Source organism: Ctenopharyngodon idella, chromosome 19, assembly GCF_019924925.1.
Source record: "Ctenopharyngodon idella isolate HZGC_01 chromosome 19, HZGC01, whole genome shotgun sequence".
Taxonomy (NCBI): Eukaryota; Metazoa; Chordata; class Actinopteri; order Cypriniformes; family Xenocyprididae; genus Ctenopharyngodon; species Ctenopharyngodon idella.
Window position 1 is genome coordinate 29835791 of NC_067238.1, and position 17220 is coordinate 29853010.

The following is a 17220-nucleotide window of genomic DNA, read 5'->3' on the forward strand; positions in this document are numbered from 1 at the left end:
TACATATCCAGAATCTCATGTTTAGCTGTTTAAAAAAGATACATTGTTTTGTTTATATATAGCATTCAAAAGTTTGAGTTGAGTAAGATTTTTGTTTTTAAAGAAATTATTAACTTTATTCAGCAAGGATATTAATAGTGCTGTCAAACAATTAATCGCATCCAAAATAAAAGTTTGTGTTTACATAATATATGTGTGTGTACTGTATATATTTATACATACACATGCATGTATGTATTTAACTAATATGTTATATTTATATATAAAATATTAATATTTACATTTAATATAAATTATATATAAATATACATGTAAATATTTCTTAAATAAATACATGTATGTGTGTGTATTTATATATACAGTACACACACATATATTATGTAAACACAAACTTTTATTTTGGATGCGATTAATATTAAATTAAAAATGACAGTAAGGACTTTTACATTGTTACAGAAAAATTCTATTTCAAATAAATGCTGTTATTTTGAACATTGATCATAATAATAAGAAATGTTTCTTGACCACCAAATCAGCTTATTATTATTATAATTTCTGAAGGATCATGTGACACTGAAGACTGAAGTAATGGCTGCTGTAAATTAAATTTTGTTCTGAAATTCTGAAATTTTAAATTATATTATTTCACAATAGTGCTGTTTTTACTATATTTTTGATTAAATAAATGCAGCCTTGGTGAACATAAGAAACTTCTTTCAAAAATATGAAAAAAAAAATTACCGACCCCAAACTTTTGAATGCTAGTTTATATACATGCTCTTGTGTAGCTATGTCAAAAGTACTGGTATATCCATGCCAATTTTGTTTTTTACTATAAACATCTTACACATTCTGCAAACTTATGAAAAGAACTGTACTCTCAAAATTAACGTAACAGATTCACATAACCATTGTATCATGCACTAAATGTCTGTCTCTAACTCATCTATCATGCTTTAACTTTAACTTTGGCTTTATTAATGCTGCCAGCTATTAGGAGATATGCGGGGCAAGGTTAGTCTGTCTGGCTTTCTGTCTGTCTCTCTGCATTAAAGCTGATGTTAAACTTAAATTTAAAGTGTTTAATTCAAACCTAAAATGATCATTTGGATTTCATTTTACATTTTTCTAAGCAGAAGAAACCAGCTCGGCGGCGGTATGACACCTATGGGATGTACTCAGACGATGATGCAAATAGCGACGCCTCCAGCGCATGTTCAGAGCGTTCGTACAGCTCCCGAAATGGCAGCATTCCGACGTATATGCGGCAGACTGAGGACGTGGCCGAAGTGCTCAATCGATGTGCCTCTGCTAACTGGTCTGAGAGAAAAGAGGGGCTGATGGGATTGCAGGCTTTGCTGAAAAACCAGCGAACTCTCAGGTGAGACATTCTCATGTTTCTCATATTCCAGCTTTGCTAATTTTTTGTTTCATATGTAAATAAACTCCCTCATGTTCAATGCAAGTTTGTGTTTAATTTGTTTTTTCCATCTGTTTCAGCCGTGTTGAGCTGAAGAGGTTATGTGAAATTTTCACCAGGATGTTCGCAGACCCACACAGCAAGGTACCTTCGCATGCCGCTTTCAAACACACACACACACTTCTGCGGACGTGCATGAACTCTTGCATCACACAAAACTGCTTGACTGTATCGGATTCTGCCTGACCCACAGCCCATATTCTCGCCACAGACTCACAGATCCACACTCTCAGGCATGTGCAGTGTACACTAACTCTCGGGTTGAGGACCGTGGCTAATCGCATGGTTTGGTTTGAGTGGATTTCTGATTTCAGAAAAAATTAAAAGCTCGTCTTTTTTCAACCACTGCAACGCTGGCCCAAACTTCCTCCGTAGCTTTCCTCTCTTTCATGCTTGCACTCACGCATATACATACTGGGACTGTCACAATTCCAAAAAAAAAACACCTTAAAATATAAATTTCATGCAAAGCGTTGGACATTAGGAAAGACCTGAGAAATGAGAGAGTTCAATATAGCATTATTTCAGTATAAGCATTGGCGTTTGAGTTGGCATCAGGTGTCTCTTTTATATAAATGTTAATTATTTCATCTTTAAAAAAAAATTAATTAAAAAAATAATCAGCATCAGGAAACTTTGACAGCCCAGTCCCACACGCACACAGACTAACCCGCGTTTGAGGTGTCTCTCTTTCTTCACGCTTATAACGTTTTCCTGGAACCTCCTTCTGGCATTCTCTATCTTGTCGGGTAGGTCGTAGCTCCGCCCCATAAATCTGATTGCTGGGCTCATGGCCCGCCCCTCTTTCTGATTTGCAGCGAGACTCCAGAGGCTTCGGCACGGCAGAATCCGGTATCAGTTCTGCCTCTTTTAAGGTACAAAAGTCATTCTCCAACTCCTGTCCAACATGATTATGTTCTACAGCCACCAGATCTGTTCTTCATAGGTCTGGAAAACCCTGGATCTTTTTTTTTTTTTGGATATGTAAAACTGGATATATAAATGACAAAATATGCTTATGCTTCTTTATTTTACCTTTTTCCCCCAGATTATATTGGTGTTTTATGGTCTTGTTTTAATGGAGTGCATTATTTATCTTCATCTGTATTTATCTTTCTTTTAAATTTCAAAATAATTTCCATAGCACGGTACAATAACAATTTTAAATTTTAAAATGAAATGATTTTCTCATTTTAAAGGTACACTATGTAACTTTTGGCCCTCTAGTGGTTAAAAAAAAAGTGCATTTTGCAGAAGAACGTTATTTTGGTTGTGCTTCGGCTCTGCGTGACTCTGCGGATGAATATGGTTATCCTACTGTGCATAAAACATTCACTATTAGGCTTAAGAGATATAATATATATATAAAATATATAATATTTAGATGGGAAGGATCTCAAGCTGACTAGCTGAAGACATTACTGTAGCTTTAGCCATTAATAGACAAATGTCCTTAAATAAATTCAGATCTAAAACATAAACACTTATAATAGGCTTACCATAGTGAATCAGGGTAAGACAACATGTTTTGTAAGAAGGATTGATGATGTATTGGCTCATTATTTAAATTTTGTGAATTTTTAACAAAAAAAAAGTTACATAGTGTACCTTTTAAAATCTAATGTTCCAAAAATGGTCCCACAAATGGTAAATATTTCTTTTTTTATGTTCTTACGGTAATTCACCAGTGTGTTTGTTTCTTTTCATGCCTTTCCCTGTGGTGGAACTGTAGAGAGTAAGTTTGGATAACTTTTGTGTAATTTTTTTTTTCTGTTTTTATGCCATGTCTCTACCAAGAAACTGAGATGCTGCTCTAATAAATAGCTGGAAAGCATTTATTCAGTTTTTTGAGTGTGTGTTTGGGACTGAGCACTAACAGGACAATCTACTTTACTAATATACTAATCAGTAACAAAATAGGATGATGAATATGTGATGTCTAACAGATGACAAAGTTGTTGATCCTGCTATTAATCTGTGGCTTTGCTGTTAACTAATCAATATATCTAAATGTGTCTATTGTAAACATCAATATCCCATCAGTAATCTGAATGTTTGATGTTTCAGAACATTGGTTGTAATGTAACAATTAGCATGAAGTTTCTTTATTTTTATGTTGTATTCATGTTTTTAAAGAGACAAATCTGGATTTTTCCCAAGTAGGTAAATAACTAAGTAGTGCCTTTATCATCTAAATAAACTGCTGGTTGAATCATAGTGTGCCATTTGAAACCATTTGATTTTCTTCCATATAAACTAAAACAAAAGTTTGAATATCAGATCACATAGAGAATTCTCAAATATTCCAAAGGTATCAGTTTCCCTGTATTTTATATTACTTCCCTATATCACTGTTAGTAATTATATAGAGCTGCACAATTAATCGTTCAAAGATCACAATCTCGATTCGAACAGCCACGCAACCTTATTCCTAAATGACGATTTGACTATGTCTATTAAACCTTTGACAAGTACGATCACAGCGAACATTCAAATCTGATAGATCAAAATAGAGTAAATCACCTTTTGAAAGTAACTTGACGCTTCAAATAAAGATAGTCAATTACATCGTTACACCAGTAGGTGGCGACAAGTGACTTAAAAATGTCATTGAATCATTTGTCAGCTCCTCTAGTAAATTACATGTTATTTTGTTTAGTTGTCTGCTCTGAATCATGGGAGATACGTGATTTTGATTTTAAACAAAAAAACTGTGATTCTCAATTTATCCAGAATCGCGCAGCTCAAGAGACCATCATGATGTGTAATTTGTGCCGTTTTCATTGCCTTTATACAAAAAAAGTGGGACTTTTTAGCAATGTTTCCACCGAAATTACCCGGAACAATTTGTCCCAGGATTTTTTTCCCCCAGACCTGTTGCTGTCTGCATTTCCATCGCCATCTAAAGTACCGTGAAGATTAGGTAAATTCTAGTCCGGTGACGTAGGACTGCGTGCGACTTTCCAGTTCCCGGTGGATTTTGTCCTCCGCATAAAAGCTTAATAAAGCCTGAACCTCGTCATCTGTCCATCGGTTGTATTTTTTAAAACATTGTTGATTCGAATAGCAAACAACTCTTATTGCACATGCCGCAACAGACTTTTAAAAATGGTGGTTGAAATAAAATGCTTCCAGCTGCCAAGTCCCACCCCCAAAAGTTCCTGAACTTTGAAAAAGTACTACCTCGTGAGCAGGGACTTTCTGAGGGGGAAATTTTTACCCGAAACTTCACTTAGACCCTGGCTCCTGTGGTCGAAACACACCGAGTACCACCCCAAAGACCCTAGTTCCTGCGGTGAAAACGTGGCTTTAGTTACACTACTTTACACTCTGATGCAATTCATTTATAGATTTTTTTTTTTTTTTTTTTTTTTTTTAAGAATTTGTCAAGTTTTGGGAATTATATATCTTGCTTATCACAGTTTCAGATGAAGGTGGAAGATGACATTGGCACTGCTTGTACATTTTCCTACTTGGAGATAAAAATCATTGCAACATTAATATTTGCCATAACTATCTCTAACAAATGAACAATGAATGTCCTCTGACTGAACAAGATGATTGCATGAATCAAATCTGATTACTTTTGTACATGCGTTTTTGTTCATTTATTGTATACTTCTGATGTCTGTTTTGCTGTTTGTACAGGTGTTCAGCATGTTTCTGGAGACACTTGTGGACTTCATTGCGGTTCATAAGGAGGATCTGCAGGACTGGCTCTTTGTGCTGCTCACACAACTGCTGAAGAAAATGGGAGCAGACCTGCTTGGCTCAGTACAAGCCAAAGTACAGAAAGCCCTAGACGTCACAAGGTGTGTTACATGGAAAGCTGCTATTTTGATGGTCCACTTTAGACATTCTGCTAACTATAAGTAACTTTGCAACTACATGTCAACTTATTCTACTAACACAAACCCTAACCTAACAGTTTACTAATACTCTAATGACTGGTAGTTGATTTGTAGTTGCAAAGTTACTTATAGTTAGTAGAATATCTAAAGTGGACTATCGAAATTACCCTGGAAGCTGTTATTTCGGCAATGCTCTGAAATCAAGGGTCCACAGATATCGGCACTCAAGAGTAATTAATTTTTTTCTCTTGTCTTTCTTCAGAGAATCTTTCCCGAATGATTTGCAGTTCACTATCCTAATGAGATTCACAGTTGACCAAACTCAAACACCAAACTTAAAGGTAAGTGCTTTTTTAGTGACACAACCTCTCACTGTGTGAATGAGTGACTAGGACTGACAGTGTGCAACATGCTGGTGTCAGAGAATGTAGAAGTAACACTGATCGTGGCTGTCAGGTCTTGCTTTGGAGTTTCAACAGGATGTCATGTGCTGGCTCAATGTACTCCGGTTGTTATTACCCCTCCATAAAAGCTCATGCAAACCACAAGGACATTGTTTTGCATAAGAATCTCCGAACTCTACCTCAGTGTTTCCTGCACCGCAGCTGAATATGAAGAGCCACTGTTTTAGTTGTGTTGTATTGCTATTGCGTTGTCGAATTTATAAATCAATCACCCAATTTACCATTCTTTTTTTTATTTTTTTTATAACAATACTAAAAATGCACAATTGTGTTGTATTGATAGGGTTCCAAAGTTATTTTAATAGGATTTATTCATATCTTAAATTAGTTTATTTTTATCTTTTCATTTGTCATTTTATTTATATATATATATATATATATATATATATATATATGCAAAATTCCTTGTTTTTGTTTTTTCATCTTATTTCTTTATTATTTTAATTCCCAAAAACATTTTTTAATAGTTTTAATTCACAAAACCAGCAGGGAGCGTTACATGACAATCTATTGATAAATGTGGGAAAAAAATATTTAAAAATTGCATATCTAAGTTTTAGAATTTAATTGATTTTATTTGAATAAAAAAAATTATATGTGGGAAAAAATTGGGTTACACTTTATTGTAAGGTGTCCTTGTTACAGTGTAATTATAAATTTACGTACTGAGTGATATTAATTAACTACATGTACTTGCTATAGGGTTAGGATGAGGGTTTGGTTTAGGGTTAATTGCATGTAATTATGCATAATTTATAGTTATTACTATAGTAACTACATGTAACGTGTAACAATGACGCTGTAAAATAGTGTTACCGGGTTTAGGGTTAGTTGTGTGTAATTATTCATAATTTATAGTTAATACTGCACTCTAGAATATGCTGGGTTAAAAACAACCCAAGCTGGGTTGAAAATGGACAAACCCAGCGATTGGGTTAAATGTTTGCCAAACCTGCTGGGTAGTTTTATTTAACCCAACTATTGTTTAAAAATTACTGTATTGCTTGCTTAAAATGAACCCAAAATATTTTGGAAATTAACATTAATTAATATGTTTAATAAATGAACATTTTAGTTTAATGAATAATAATTAAACATTTATTAAATTGCTTATTAATAAATGTTCACCTTTTGATTATTGTTGCCTCTAGTAATTATGTGTCTGATTTTTTTTAATTTCCAACCTATTTTGGGTTCATTTTAAGCCAGACATATAGTCATTTTTAAACAATAGTTGGGTTAAGTAAAACTGCCCAGCAGGTTGGACAAACATTTAACCCAAACGCTGGGTTAAAACAACCTAATCACTGGGTTTGCCCATTTTCAACCCAACTTGGATGGTTTGTAACCCAGCATTTTTTAGAGTAGCAAGGACACTGTAAAATAAAGTGTTACCAAAAGTTGTATTGATATTATTTAGCAACTTTTGTGTCGATATCTCCGGCTGCAACAATAAAATCCTGTAGGAAACACTGCCCTACACCAATCCCATAACCACATTTGCCTAACACCCCTCTAACAAAACCATCTCCCTTTCATCTACCTCACATTCGGCATCTTTTTTCAGCAGTATTACTTATTAGCGCCCCCTGTCCAGTTTTCTCCCCCTTATCTGCGTGTCTGTCTGGGGCTCCCTTCATTGATTTGCTCTCCCTCTCTCTCTCTGAAGCCGGGGAAAAGGCGCTGTTGCTGGTACGGGGGCGGGGCTATAGAATTGCTTCCCCTCAGAAAGCGACGGCATGCTTGCACACTGCAGGAAAATATCCAAGTGTGGAACCAAGCAGTACAGGTCAGTGAGACACAGGGGAAGCAATTCTGTAACGCGCAGCTCCCATAACCTAAACCCCTCAGCTAAGCTCGACTTATATCCCGCCAAATCCAGTTTCAAAAGTAACCGACAGTGAGAAAAGTTACTCACGGAATCTTCATACACAGAATTCCGTGCATAATTCACCAGCACAACTTGATAAGGAATGTTTCTCCAGCAGCAAATCAGCATATTAGAATGATTTCTGAAGGATCATGTGACACTGAAGACTGGAGTAATGATGCTGAAAATTCAGCTTTGATCACATGAATAAATTATATTTAAATTCAAATAGAAAACAGCTATTTTAAATTCTAATAATATTTCACAATTTTGCTGTATTTTTGATTAAATAAATGTGGAAGAGAAGAGCACAAAAGACCACAAACATTTGAAAGATGGTGTAGAAAATGTGGGGGGAAAGGCTTTTTTGTGGCCTAGTTATTGCCTTTATCAGTCAGTCTTGACAGAAGCAGGTTGATGTTTGAGAGAGGGGGACGTCAGTGAACGAGAGCAGGGCGCAACACAAATACACAAGCTTTTTGCCTTTGAAACGCTGTGCTGTGCCCAATCACACCCGTCATACTCACTCCAACTTCCCCCTGCTGTCTTGCTTCATTTCATGGATTTAAGAATAGCTGTGAGTTTGTGTGCTTGTCTGAAACTGATGGACTGCTGCCTTGATGTGTGGAAACATTTGATTCTGATTTGTCTTTTATGTGAAGAAGATTAATTGAAGGAGGGTTTGTGATTGAGATCAAATGTTTTTGAGTGAATGTTACTGTTTTCTTGGATGACATAATATGCCTTAGATGATTTTGTTGCAGAGTTGTAACATAAAAATAATGTTTCAGGTGAAGGTGGCCATTTTGAAGTACATAGAAACACTGACACTACAAATGGAGCCGCAGGATTTTGTCAACTCAAGTGAAACCAGACTGGCAGTGTCACGTATCATTACGTGGACCACCGAACCCAAGAGCTCTGACGTCAGAAAGGTACAAGACATTGTGTGCTTATTACGTGAATGATATTTCAAATGTTTCAGTTTGTTTTTAGATCTCCTCTGGTGGAGTTGATTGGTTTGAAGGTCTAATTATGTGCTTTGATTACAGGCAGCGCAGTCGGTGTTGATCTCGCTGTTCCAGCTGAACACACCAGAGTTCACAATGCTTCTTGCTGCACTACCTAAAACCTTTCAGGATGGAGCCACCAAACTGCTTCAGAACCACCTACGGAACACAGGAAACACAGCCCAGGTGATTAACCTTAAATCTTTAAAGGATTCGTTCACTTCAGAATTAAATTTCTTGATAATTTACTCACCCCCATGTCATCCAAGATGTGTATGTCTTTCTTTCTTCAGTCGAAAATAAATTAAGGTTTTTGAGGAAAACGTTCCAGGATTTTTCTCCATATAGTGGATTTCACTGGGGTTCAACGGGTTGAAGGTCCAAATGTCAGTTTCAGTGCAGCTTCAAAGAGCTCTACATGATCCCAGATGAGGAATAAGGGTCTTATCTAGAGAAACCATCGGTCATTTTCTAAAAAATGAAAACTGTATATACTTTTTAACCACAAATGCTCCTCTTGCACTGCTCTGCGATGCAATCATAACGTTGGAAAGGTCACGCGTGATGTAGGCGGAAGTACCGAGCAAGTCAAACTGCCTTTACAAAAAAAAAAAAAAAAAGCTAAAACAATGACGTTGGATGATTTTGAAATTGGAGGAGAAAATGAGATGAGTTTTTCCCGCTCCACGGTACTTCCGCCTACATCACGCGTGACCTTTCCAACGTGATTACATAATGCTTGAAGTCGTGGATGCTACTGCAAGATGAGCATTTGTGGTTAAAAAGTATATACTTTTTTTTTTTTTTTTTTTTTTTTTTTTTTTAGAAAATGACTGATCGTTTTGCTAGGTAAGACCCTTATTCCTCGTCTGGGATCATGTAGAGCTCTTTGAAGCTGCACTGAAACTGACATTTGGACCTTCAACCCGTTGGTCCCTGTTGAAGTCCACTATATGGAGAAAAAAAAATCCTTTTCTTTTCAACTGAAGAAAGAAAGATATAAACATCTTGGATGACATGAGGGTGAGTTAATTATCAGGAAATTCTAATTCAGAAGTGAACTAATCCTTTAAGAATCACTTAAACCACTTTTCTGTCAGCACTAAGATGTAATTTTTTTCCCTTGCAGGCTACAATGGGAAGCCCACTCACCCGACACACGCCAAGATCACCAGCTAGTTGGTCAAGCCCTTTAACATCCCCTACAAACACATCACAAAACGCACCTTCACCATGGTACATCATAAACTACAAACATTGACATAGATTCACTCCATAAATGCTGTAATTTTGGTTATGTAGTTGTTTGTTCATCATTTCTACGTAACTAAACAGTAATTTATGTGTGTGTGTGTCATTTCACAGTGCATTTGATTACGATACAGAGAACATGAACTCTGAGGAGATCTACAGCTCCCTGAGAGGAGTCAGTCAGGCCATCCAGAACTTCAGTGTCCGCAGCCAAGAGGACATGACAGAGCCACCGCGGAAAAGAGATGGAGATGGTGGAGAAGAGGTAAGAAAGGCAAGTCAAGAAAGAGATGATGTTGTCAGCCAGTGGTGATCTGGTTATTTTCTTTAGTGTGTAATGTTGCCGTTTGAGCATGAAAAAGGTCTGCAAAGTTGCAAAGTCCCTCCAGCAGGAGTTATAGAGAATATCAGTGTCACTGTTTCTGAACTCCCTGAAACACCTCCATTGTAGTCTTGAGTTTCTTCCGGGAACAAACACGTCACAATATTCCTCCTTTAAATAATTCCTGCCCAAGACATATGCAAAATAAAGGGGCGGGGCCTGGTTGAGTTAGTTAGTAGTGTGTTGAAACTCACAGTTATGGTAAGGGGCGGGACATTTGCCAAGCACATTTGAAGTGGTTGACCAATCACAACACACTGGTCCAGCCGACCAATCAGAGCACATTATGGTTTTCAGAAGGAGGGGCTTCATAGAGACAGGAACTAAACAGTGTTAATGACAGACTGGGAAGAGAGGAGCTGCAACAATGAAAAATATGTGAAAATCTAGTAGAGCCCAAAAACAAAATCAAGACTTTATGAAAAGCCATAACAGGTCCTCTTTAATACTTAATTCTGTGTCAGTCGCAATATTGCCATTTTGCAGTATTGTTATTGTTAACTAAAACAAACTATTAAAAATTGTTTTCATTAATTGAAATAAAATAAATTATAAACATTAGATGGAATGAACTTAATCGTAATCTTATTTTATTTCAGTTAGTTGCCAAATCAACATTTAAAATTTAAGTTAAGGTACTAATTTAACTAAAACTGAATCTAAAATAAATCAAGCTAAATAGAAATCTTATTCTCAAATCTCATTATATAAAACGTTTGACTTTTCTCTGCTGTGATTGGCCAGTTAGAATCAAGCCGTGTAATAAGATTATAAAATACACCGAAATCTAAAAGCAAATCACTGATGTGTGAATGTATTACGAATGTGTCTCTTTACAGGGTTGTGAGCAAACCACAGACTCTGGTCGGACAGCACTGGATAACAAGACGTCTCTGCTAAATACTATGCCGCTCCTCTCCTCGAGTCCCCGCCCAACAAGGGAATACCAGCCAGTCAGCTACTCTGACTCCTCCTTCAGCTCCTCCCCTTTTAATAAAAGCCTGAAAGATGCAGACCAGGATGGCGAGTGCCTCACTGATGGTAACGCACTTCTGTAACTGTTTGGTAAAGTGTATGCATGTTGTAAACACGTGTGTGGGTCTGACTTCCTTTCTGCTGATGGTGTTACAGACAGTGGTGTGGACCAGTCTGAGGTGGTTGCTGAGCTCCTAAAGGAGCTCTCGAATCACAGCGAGCGTGTGGAAGAGAGGAAAGCTGCGCTGTGTGAGCTAATGCGGCTGATCAGAGAAACGCAACTGCATGTTTGGGACGAGCACTTCAAAACCATCCTCCTGCTGCTGCTGGAAACACTTGGGGATGGAGAGGTGATTGCAAACATACACTCACTGCTGTAAACACACTAATGTGAGTAATGAGGACAACTAAATTTACTTGCTAATCTTTATTTTTCTCTCTCAGCATGTCATTCGGGCATTAGCACTACGGGTGTTGAAGGAAATCCTGAACAGGCAGCCGTGGCGCTTTAAAAACTACGCAGAACTCACCATTATGAAGACCCTGGAAGCACATAAAGACCCACACAAAGAGGTCAGGCGTCCCTAAAGAGAAAATTCTGTCATTATTTACTCACACTCATGTCGTCACAAACAGGAGACTTTTGTTCATCTTCAGAACACAAATGAAGATATTTTTAATGAAATCTGAGAGATTTCTGTCCCTCTATTGAAGGTCTATTCACCCAAAACTCTGGTTTAAAACGTTCTTAAAATAAATCCAAATGAATCAAGCGTATTAAAACAAGTCTTCTGAAGAGACATGATTGCTTTATATGATGAACTGATTTAATTTAGGCTTTTATTCACATACAGTAGAGGCAAAAAGTGATGAAATTTTACCCTTTATTCAAATATTATTAAAAATTTGTTAAAGATTTTGTAAGCATATTGCTAGTTGTGCTTGGAGTCAATAGTTTTATTTGTGATAATGCAATGAAACCTTTGTGCAAACATCATTTTTGTCCAGGCTGTCATACAAAGAAATTATGAACACATGCAAAAACAAGAGAGAACCAAAGAAATCCATTAATAACTGATTGTTTAGTCAGTGTATGCTTTTTTCTGAGCTTTTTGTTTTTCTGTGCTTTTATTTTTCATTGTAAAATAAAACCTGTAGCTGTAGTTAGCCTTTTTTTGCCAAATAATTTCGTCAGATAAATATCTTAACCAAGTTTAGTGATTTGTTCTTCCCTCATATTTAAAATGTTTTCCTCCATATTTTGATGGTTCAATCAAACTTGTAGGGTCATTAAAAACAAATATCCTCTCCGGACATCACTTTTGGCCACTACTGTATAAACATAGATCAGCAAACTTACATAAAGTACTCAAATATGGTAAATGGAAGCTCAGGAACCAAAGAGGTTCATTCTCGTGTGTCAAACAAGTACATTTGAGCATCTGTTTATATTCTGTGATCAGTGTTTATATGTGAATAAAAGCCTAAATTATCATCAAAGCGATCTTGCCTCTTTAGAAGAAATGGATTAAAAATAATTTTATGATCTCTTGATGAACGTTTTGAAGCATCAGAGTTTTGAGTGAATAGACTTTCAATGGAGGAACAGAAATCTCTCAGATTTGACTAAAAATACCTAAATTTTGTCTTCCTTATGAGTTTGGAACGACATGAAGGTAAGTAAATGAGGATAGAATTTTCATCTTTGGGTCAAATATACCTTTAAACATGCACAAGATCACAATTCACACAGACGTGAAGCACGAAAGACTGACAATCACAACCCAAAACCTAAACTGAAGCACAAAATGTCCTGTTCTCTCTGTATCAGGTGGTGCGGGCTGCAGAAGAGGCGGCGTCTATGTTGGCGACCTCAATAAGTCCCGATCAGTGTATCAAGGTGCTGTGCCCCATCATCCAGTCAGCAGACTACCCCATCAACCTGGCTGCCATCAAGATGCTCACCAAAGTCATCGACCGGCTGCCCAAAGAGGGTCTCGTTCAGATGCTCCCTGAGATTGTCCCTGGGCTCATTCAGGTAAATACTGTATTTTATATACTACCGTTCGAAAGAAGAAATTTATACTTTTATTCATCGAGAATGCATTAAATTGATCAAAAGTGACAAAGACATTTGAAAATAAATGCTGTTCTTTTGAAAGAATCCTACAAAAAATCCTGCATGAAGCTTCATAGGTTTGTAACAAATTTGCATAATCTTCATTGGCTGCCGGCGAACGTCTATTTTGCCCCGCCCTCAAACATTGTAGTTATAGCTGAGGCCTGGAAGAGTTTGGTTCGTGTTGTCGAGAAGACCGTTTTCTGTGCTGCGAATGCAAATCAACTTTGCTGCACTTCTGAAGGATGAGACTCGCGCTTGAATTGATACAGTAAAACTGACGCCACCGTTACAGTTCGTTTCACTGTGTATCAAGTGCTGAGGAAGCCTCCGGAGCTAAAATATGGTAATGAGCATTTGTTTTCAGCCACGCACTGTAAGTGATCGACCAATCACAACAGACTGGGCCATCTGACCAATCAGAGCAGAGTAGGCTCTCAGAAAGGAGGGGTTTAGAGAGATCAAATCCTTTATCGAACTGTTTCAGACACTAAGAGAAAAGAGCTGATGCTGCAGTGTATATTATGAGAAAATTAAAGTGTTTTTTGTTCTTTGATGCATGTAAATCTATTGTAGGAGAACCTTTAAAGCATAATAGGGACACTTTAAAGATGGTCCCTGCATGTTTTCATTATAATTTTCTCTCCTTTGCAGGGTTATGATAACTCTGAGAGCAGTGTACGAAAAGCGTGTGTATTTTGCCTTGTGGCCATCTATGCCGTCATCGGAGAGGATCTGAAACCTCACCTCAGCCAGCTGTCCGGCAGCAAGGTGAGCTCTTTCCTCTTGCAAAATGTCTGTTTTGTTTTCCTCCTTACTCCTCTTTATAGAGTTATCCATAACATGCACATTCTCTCTCTCTTCACAGCTGAAACTGTTGAATTTGTACATAAAGCGAGCGCAGAGCGGCTCCAGCGGTGACCAGTCTTCAGATATGGGAGGGCAGGGCCTGTAGCCGTGCTGTCACTATTCAGAACTACAGCACTCTCTTAGTGCAGGGGACCCTAGCTGGCTTTTTAACTCACATGCATACACAAACAAACACCTACACCCGCTTGCCTACAGATACACAAAGCCGCATGCACCTACACTGCTGGACACCCTCCTCCGGCCCCACGTCACCTTCCAGTGGGAGTGCCGTCGGATTGAAACTCTTCTTCCCAACTAGGATCACCATCGCTCTGTGTTCATGTCTGAGAGACCGGATGGTGGTCTTCTGTAGTTTTGTCACCTTGTCAATGAGAAGATCGTGTGTACGTGTGTGTGTGTGTGTGTGTCAGAGGCAAAACATTGGGGGAGGGCGGAAACCAGGCAGAGAGAGTTGTGGGTGTCATTTTGTGCAACATGGAGATCATTTCTTTTTATCAAAGAGCTTTTGAGAAACTCAGATTTTTAAGATGAAGTTCAAAACTTCTTGGTCTGAGTGACGTGTCATTAACGTTCCTAATTGCTCACTATTGATTATTAATGGTCATATCAGTTCATAACAGTGAGCAGTTTGTCCAGCTTGCTCTATTATAAGGCATACTTTGCTTGGCTATATGCATGTCATGAATTAAACTGAACCTTTTTATCTGGTCGCATACATGGCTTACCGGGCCACGCGTCAGTCGCCCCACACACCCGAGATTCTCGTCACGGCGAGGCCACACCGCATAGGCAATATGTATCTATATATACCTTAACAAAGGAATATTCAAGAATATCTTGTGATGTCCTGAGGGCGTGTGGATTCTTTTAAGTAGCATAGTGTCATTCTTCTCTGATGGGAAATTTGTAGAAATGTATTTACGCATCTAAATCCCGCAACTGTCTCGTCACTTCTTTCCTGTAGTGTCGGTCTTTCTCCCCCGTGAGGAAGTTCTCTTTCTTCCCGCTGCATTTCTAGAACTGTGCTAACGATGAAATTAAAATAAAGAAAGTGTACAGTAATGAACTAATTGTCTCATTTTTACTTTTTTTTTTCTCTCTCTGTCCCTTGAAACTAAATACAACAAATGTATGAAGGTAAAATGCGTTTTAAAACCTTCATTTCTTTTCGACTGAAGATCTTGAATACATGGGGGTGAGTAAATTATCAGGAAATTTAATACTGAAATGACCTAATCCTTTAAAAGATGATATTTTGAAGAATGTTTCCACTTTTTGTCCATAATGAAACTCGGTCAGATCCGAACAACATTTGACATCATTGACTTTCTTTGTATGGAGAAAAAAATAAATAAATAAATATTCAAAATATCTTCAATAAGTCTCTTCTGCTCACCCAGGCTGCATTTATTTGATCAAAATACAGTAAAAACAATACAATTGTGAAATATTATTACAATTTAAAAGAACCATTTTCTATTTGAATATATTTTCTGGGTAAAATTTCAAATTATATACAATTAATTTATTATATAAAATGTTATATTACTATATATAAATTTATACAAGTTTATATAATAATAATAATAATAATAATATATAGAGTTTTATAAAGTCAATTTCTGAGTAAGAAATAGTAACAGTTCCACAACAAAACTATTATTTAAGAAACGGCAAAAATATAATATTATACTAATAAATTATATAGATTTAATAATATTTAAAAGATAATTGACAGCCTGCCCCGACCTGACATGACATTTATGGAAAAAAAAAAACTATCCTGAAGACATGAGTGTGAATGTACCCTCATTATATAGTTGTAGACCAGTGTTTTATTATGTTCACTTATTACCCAACAGCTACAGTAAAAGTATGATAATGAACTGTTTGAAACCAACACAAAATCACTGCTAGAGAAAACACAACTTTTGACTCAAAGCCTTAGTTACTGTAACAACTTGCAATGATTGTAATATATAAAAGTGCTTTTAGCACATGCTTAAAACAACTAATTGTTCTAGTTGTCTGTAACGAGCAATTAAAGTGTAGTAAGGTCAACAGCAATGAGAAATAGCATGTACTCCTTTGGACCTTTGATGGTTTTATTTGGCCACCATTTTAATTTTTTTTTTCAAATAGGACTGGGTGTCACACTATTGTTATTTCCTGTTTCTCTCGCTAAAAATAAACTTGCTACATAATTGCCATCATAGAATTATCTATCTATAAGTTTCCAAGATTGTTTGCTTTGCATAGAAATTTCATTCTCAAGGACACTGATGCCCTCAGTGAACAAAATAAATCAAGTGTTTCCCAGCTGTTTCACGATGCTGCTAATAAACTCTCACCGTAAACACCCAAGCTGCTTTGTTCATAAGATGTTGGTCTGTTTAAGAGAACTCAATCATGTTCAAAGGCCTGTGTGACTTCCTGTCCAGCCCACTGGCACAACAACATCAGCCTAAAAACAACCCGAATGTGTCCTTGAGTGGCCATCCCTGTTTCACAACAGAATTTCACAGCAAAACAGCCGCAGGGGCTGGTTGCATAAACTGCTAATACTAGTCTTACAAGCTAGTCATCAAATATTTTTCTTTAAGACACTTCATAACTTTAAATAAGTTACATAAAAACAAAGTGGTCTAATTTGATACCTAAAAGTAGGACTCACTACTCCTAACCAACAGCGAGATGGTCATATTAGTTCTTAAAGGTGCAGTAAGCGATTTCTGAGAAATGCTGATGATATTTACCAAAACAAACACGCCCCCATCTTTATAGCCCCGCCCCTAAATCCATGAACTGTCTATGCAGCACAGGCACCTCGCCCCTAATGAGTGGACACGCCCCTTACTGCTGATTGGCTACAAGTGTGTTTTGGTGCTCAGTCCAAACCACTTTTAACAGCGTTTTTCAGAAATCGCTTACTGTACCTTTAAGGCACA

At 37.1% G+C, this 17220-nt stretch overlaps 1 protein-coding gene across 50 annotated transcripts in view; it reads left to right on the forward strand.

The window, feature by feature from the left end:
• Nucleotides 1-15338, forward strand: part of clasp2 (cytoplasmic linker associated protein 2) — a 55788-nt gene extending 40450 nt beyond the window's left edge. For 19 of the 50 annotated variants that reach the window (XM_051871581.1, XM_051871598.1, XM_051871591.1 and 16 more), the window contains 16 exons: nucleotides 991-1014; nucleotides 1134-1381; nucleotides 1501-1564; nucleotides 2299-2355; nucleotides 5129-5292; nucleotides 5594-5672; nucleotides 8457-8600; nucleotides 8718-8861; nucleotides 9805-9911; nucleotides 10041-10200; nucleotides 11148-11349; nucleotides 11440-11633; nucleotides 11728-11856; nucleotides 13115-13321; nucleotides 14057-14173; nucleotides 14271-15338. In XM_051871581.1, the coding sequence (XP_051727541.1) occupies nucleotides 991-1014; nucleotides 1134-1381; nucleotides 1501-1564; nucleotides 2299-2355; nucleotides 5129-5292; nucleotides 5594-5672; nucleotides 8457-8600; nucleotides 8718-8861; nucleotides 9805-9911; nucleotides 10041-10200; nucleotides 11148-11349; nucleotides 11440-11633; nucleotides 11728-11856; nucleotides 13115-13321; nucleotides 14057-14173; nucleotides 14271-14357 (2127 nt within the window). In that variant the 3' untranslated portion in view covers nucleotides 14358-15338. The remainder of the gene's footprint in view (nucleotides 1-990; nucleotides 1015-1133; nucleotides 1382-1500; nucleotides 1565-2298; nucleotides 2356-5128; nucleotides 5293-5593; nucleotides 5673-8456; nucleotides 8601-8717; nucleotides 8862-9804; nucleotides 9912-10040; nucleotides 10201-11147; nucleotides 11350-11439; nucleotides 11634-11727; nucleotides 11857-13114; nucleotides 13322-14056; nucleotides 14174-14270) is intronic. The other 31 variants (XM_051871608.1, XM_051871617.1, XM_051871588.1 and 28 more) reach the window with 8 other exon arrangements.
• The last annotated feature ends 1882 nt before the right edge of the window (nucleotides 15339-17220 follow it).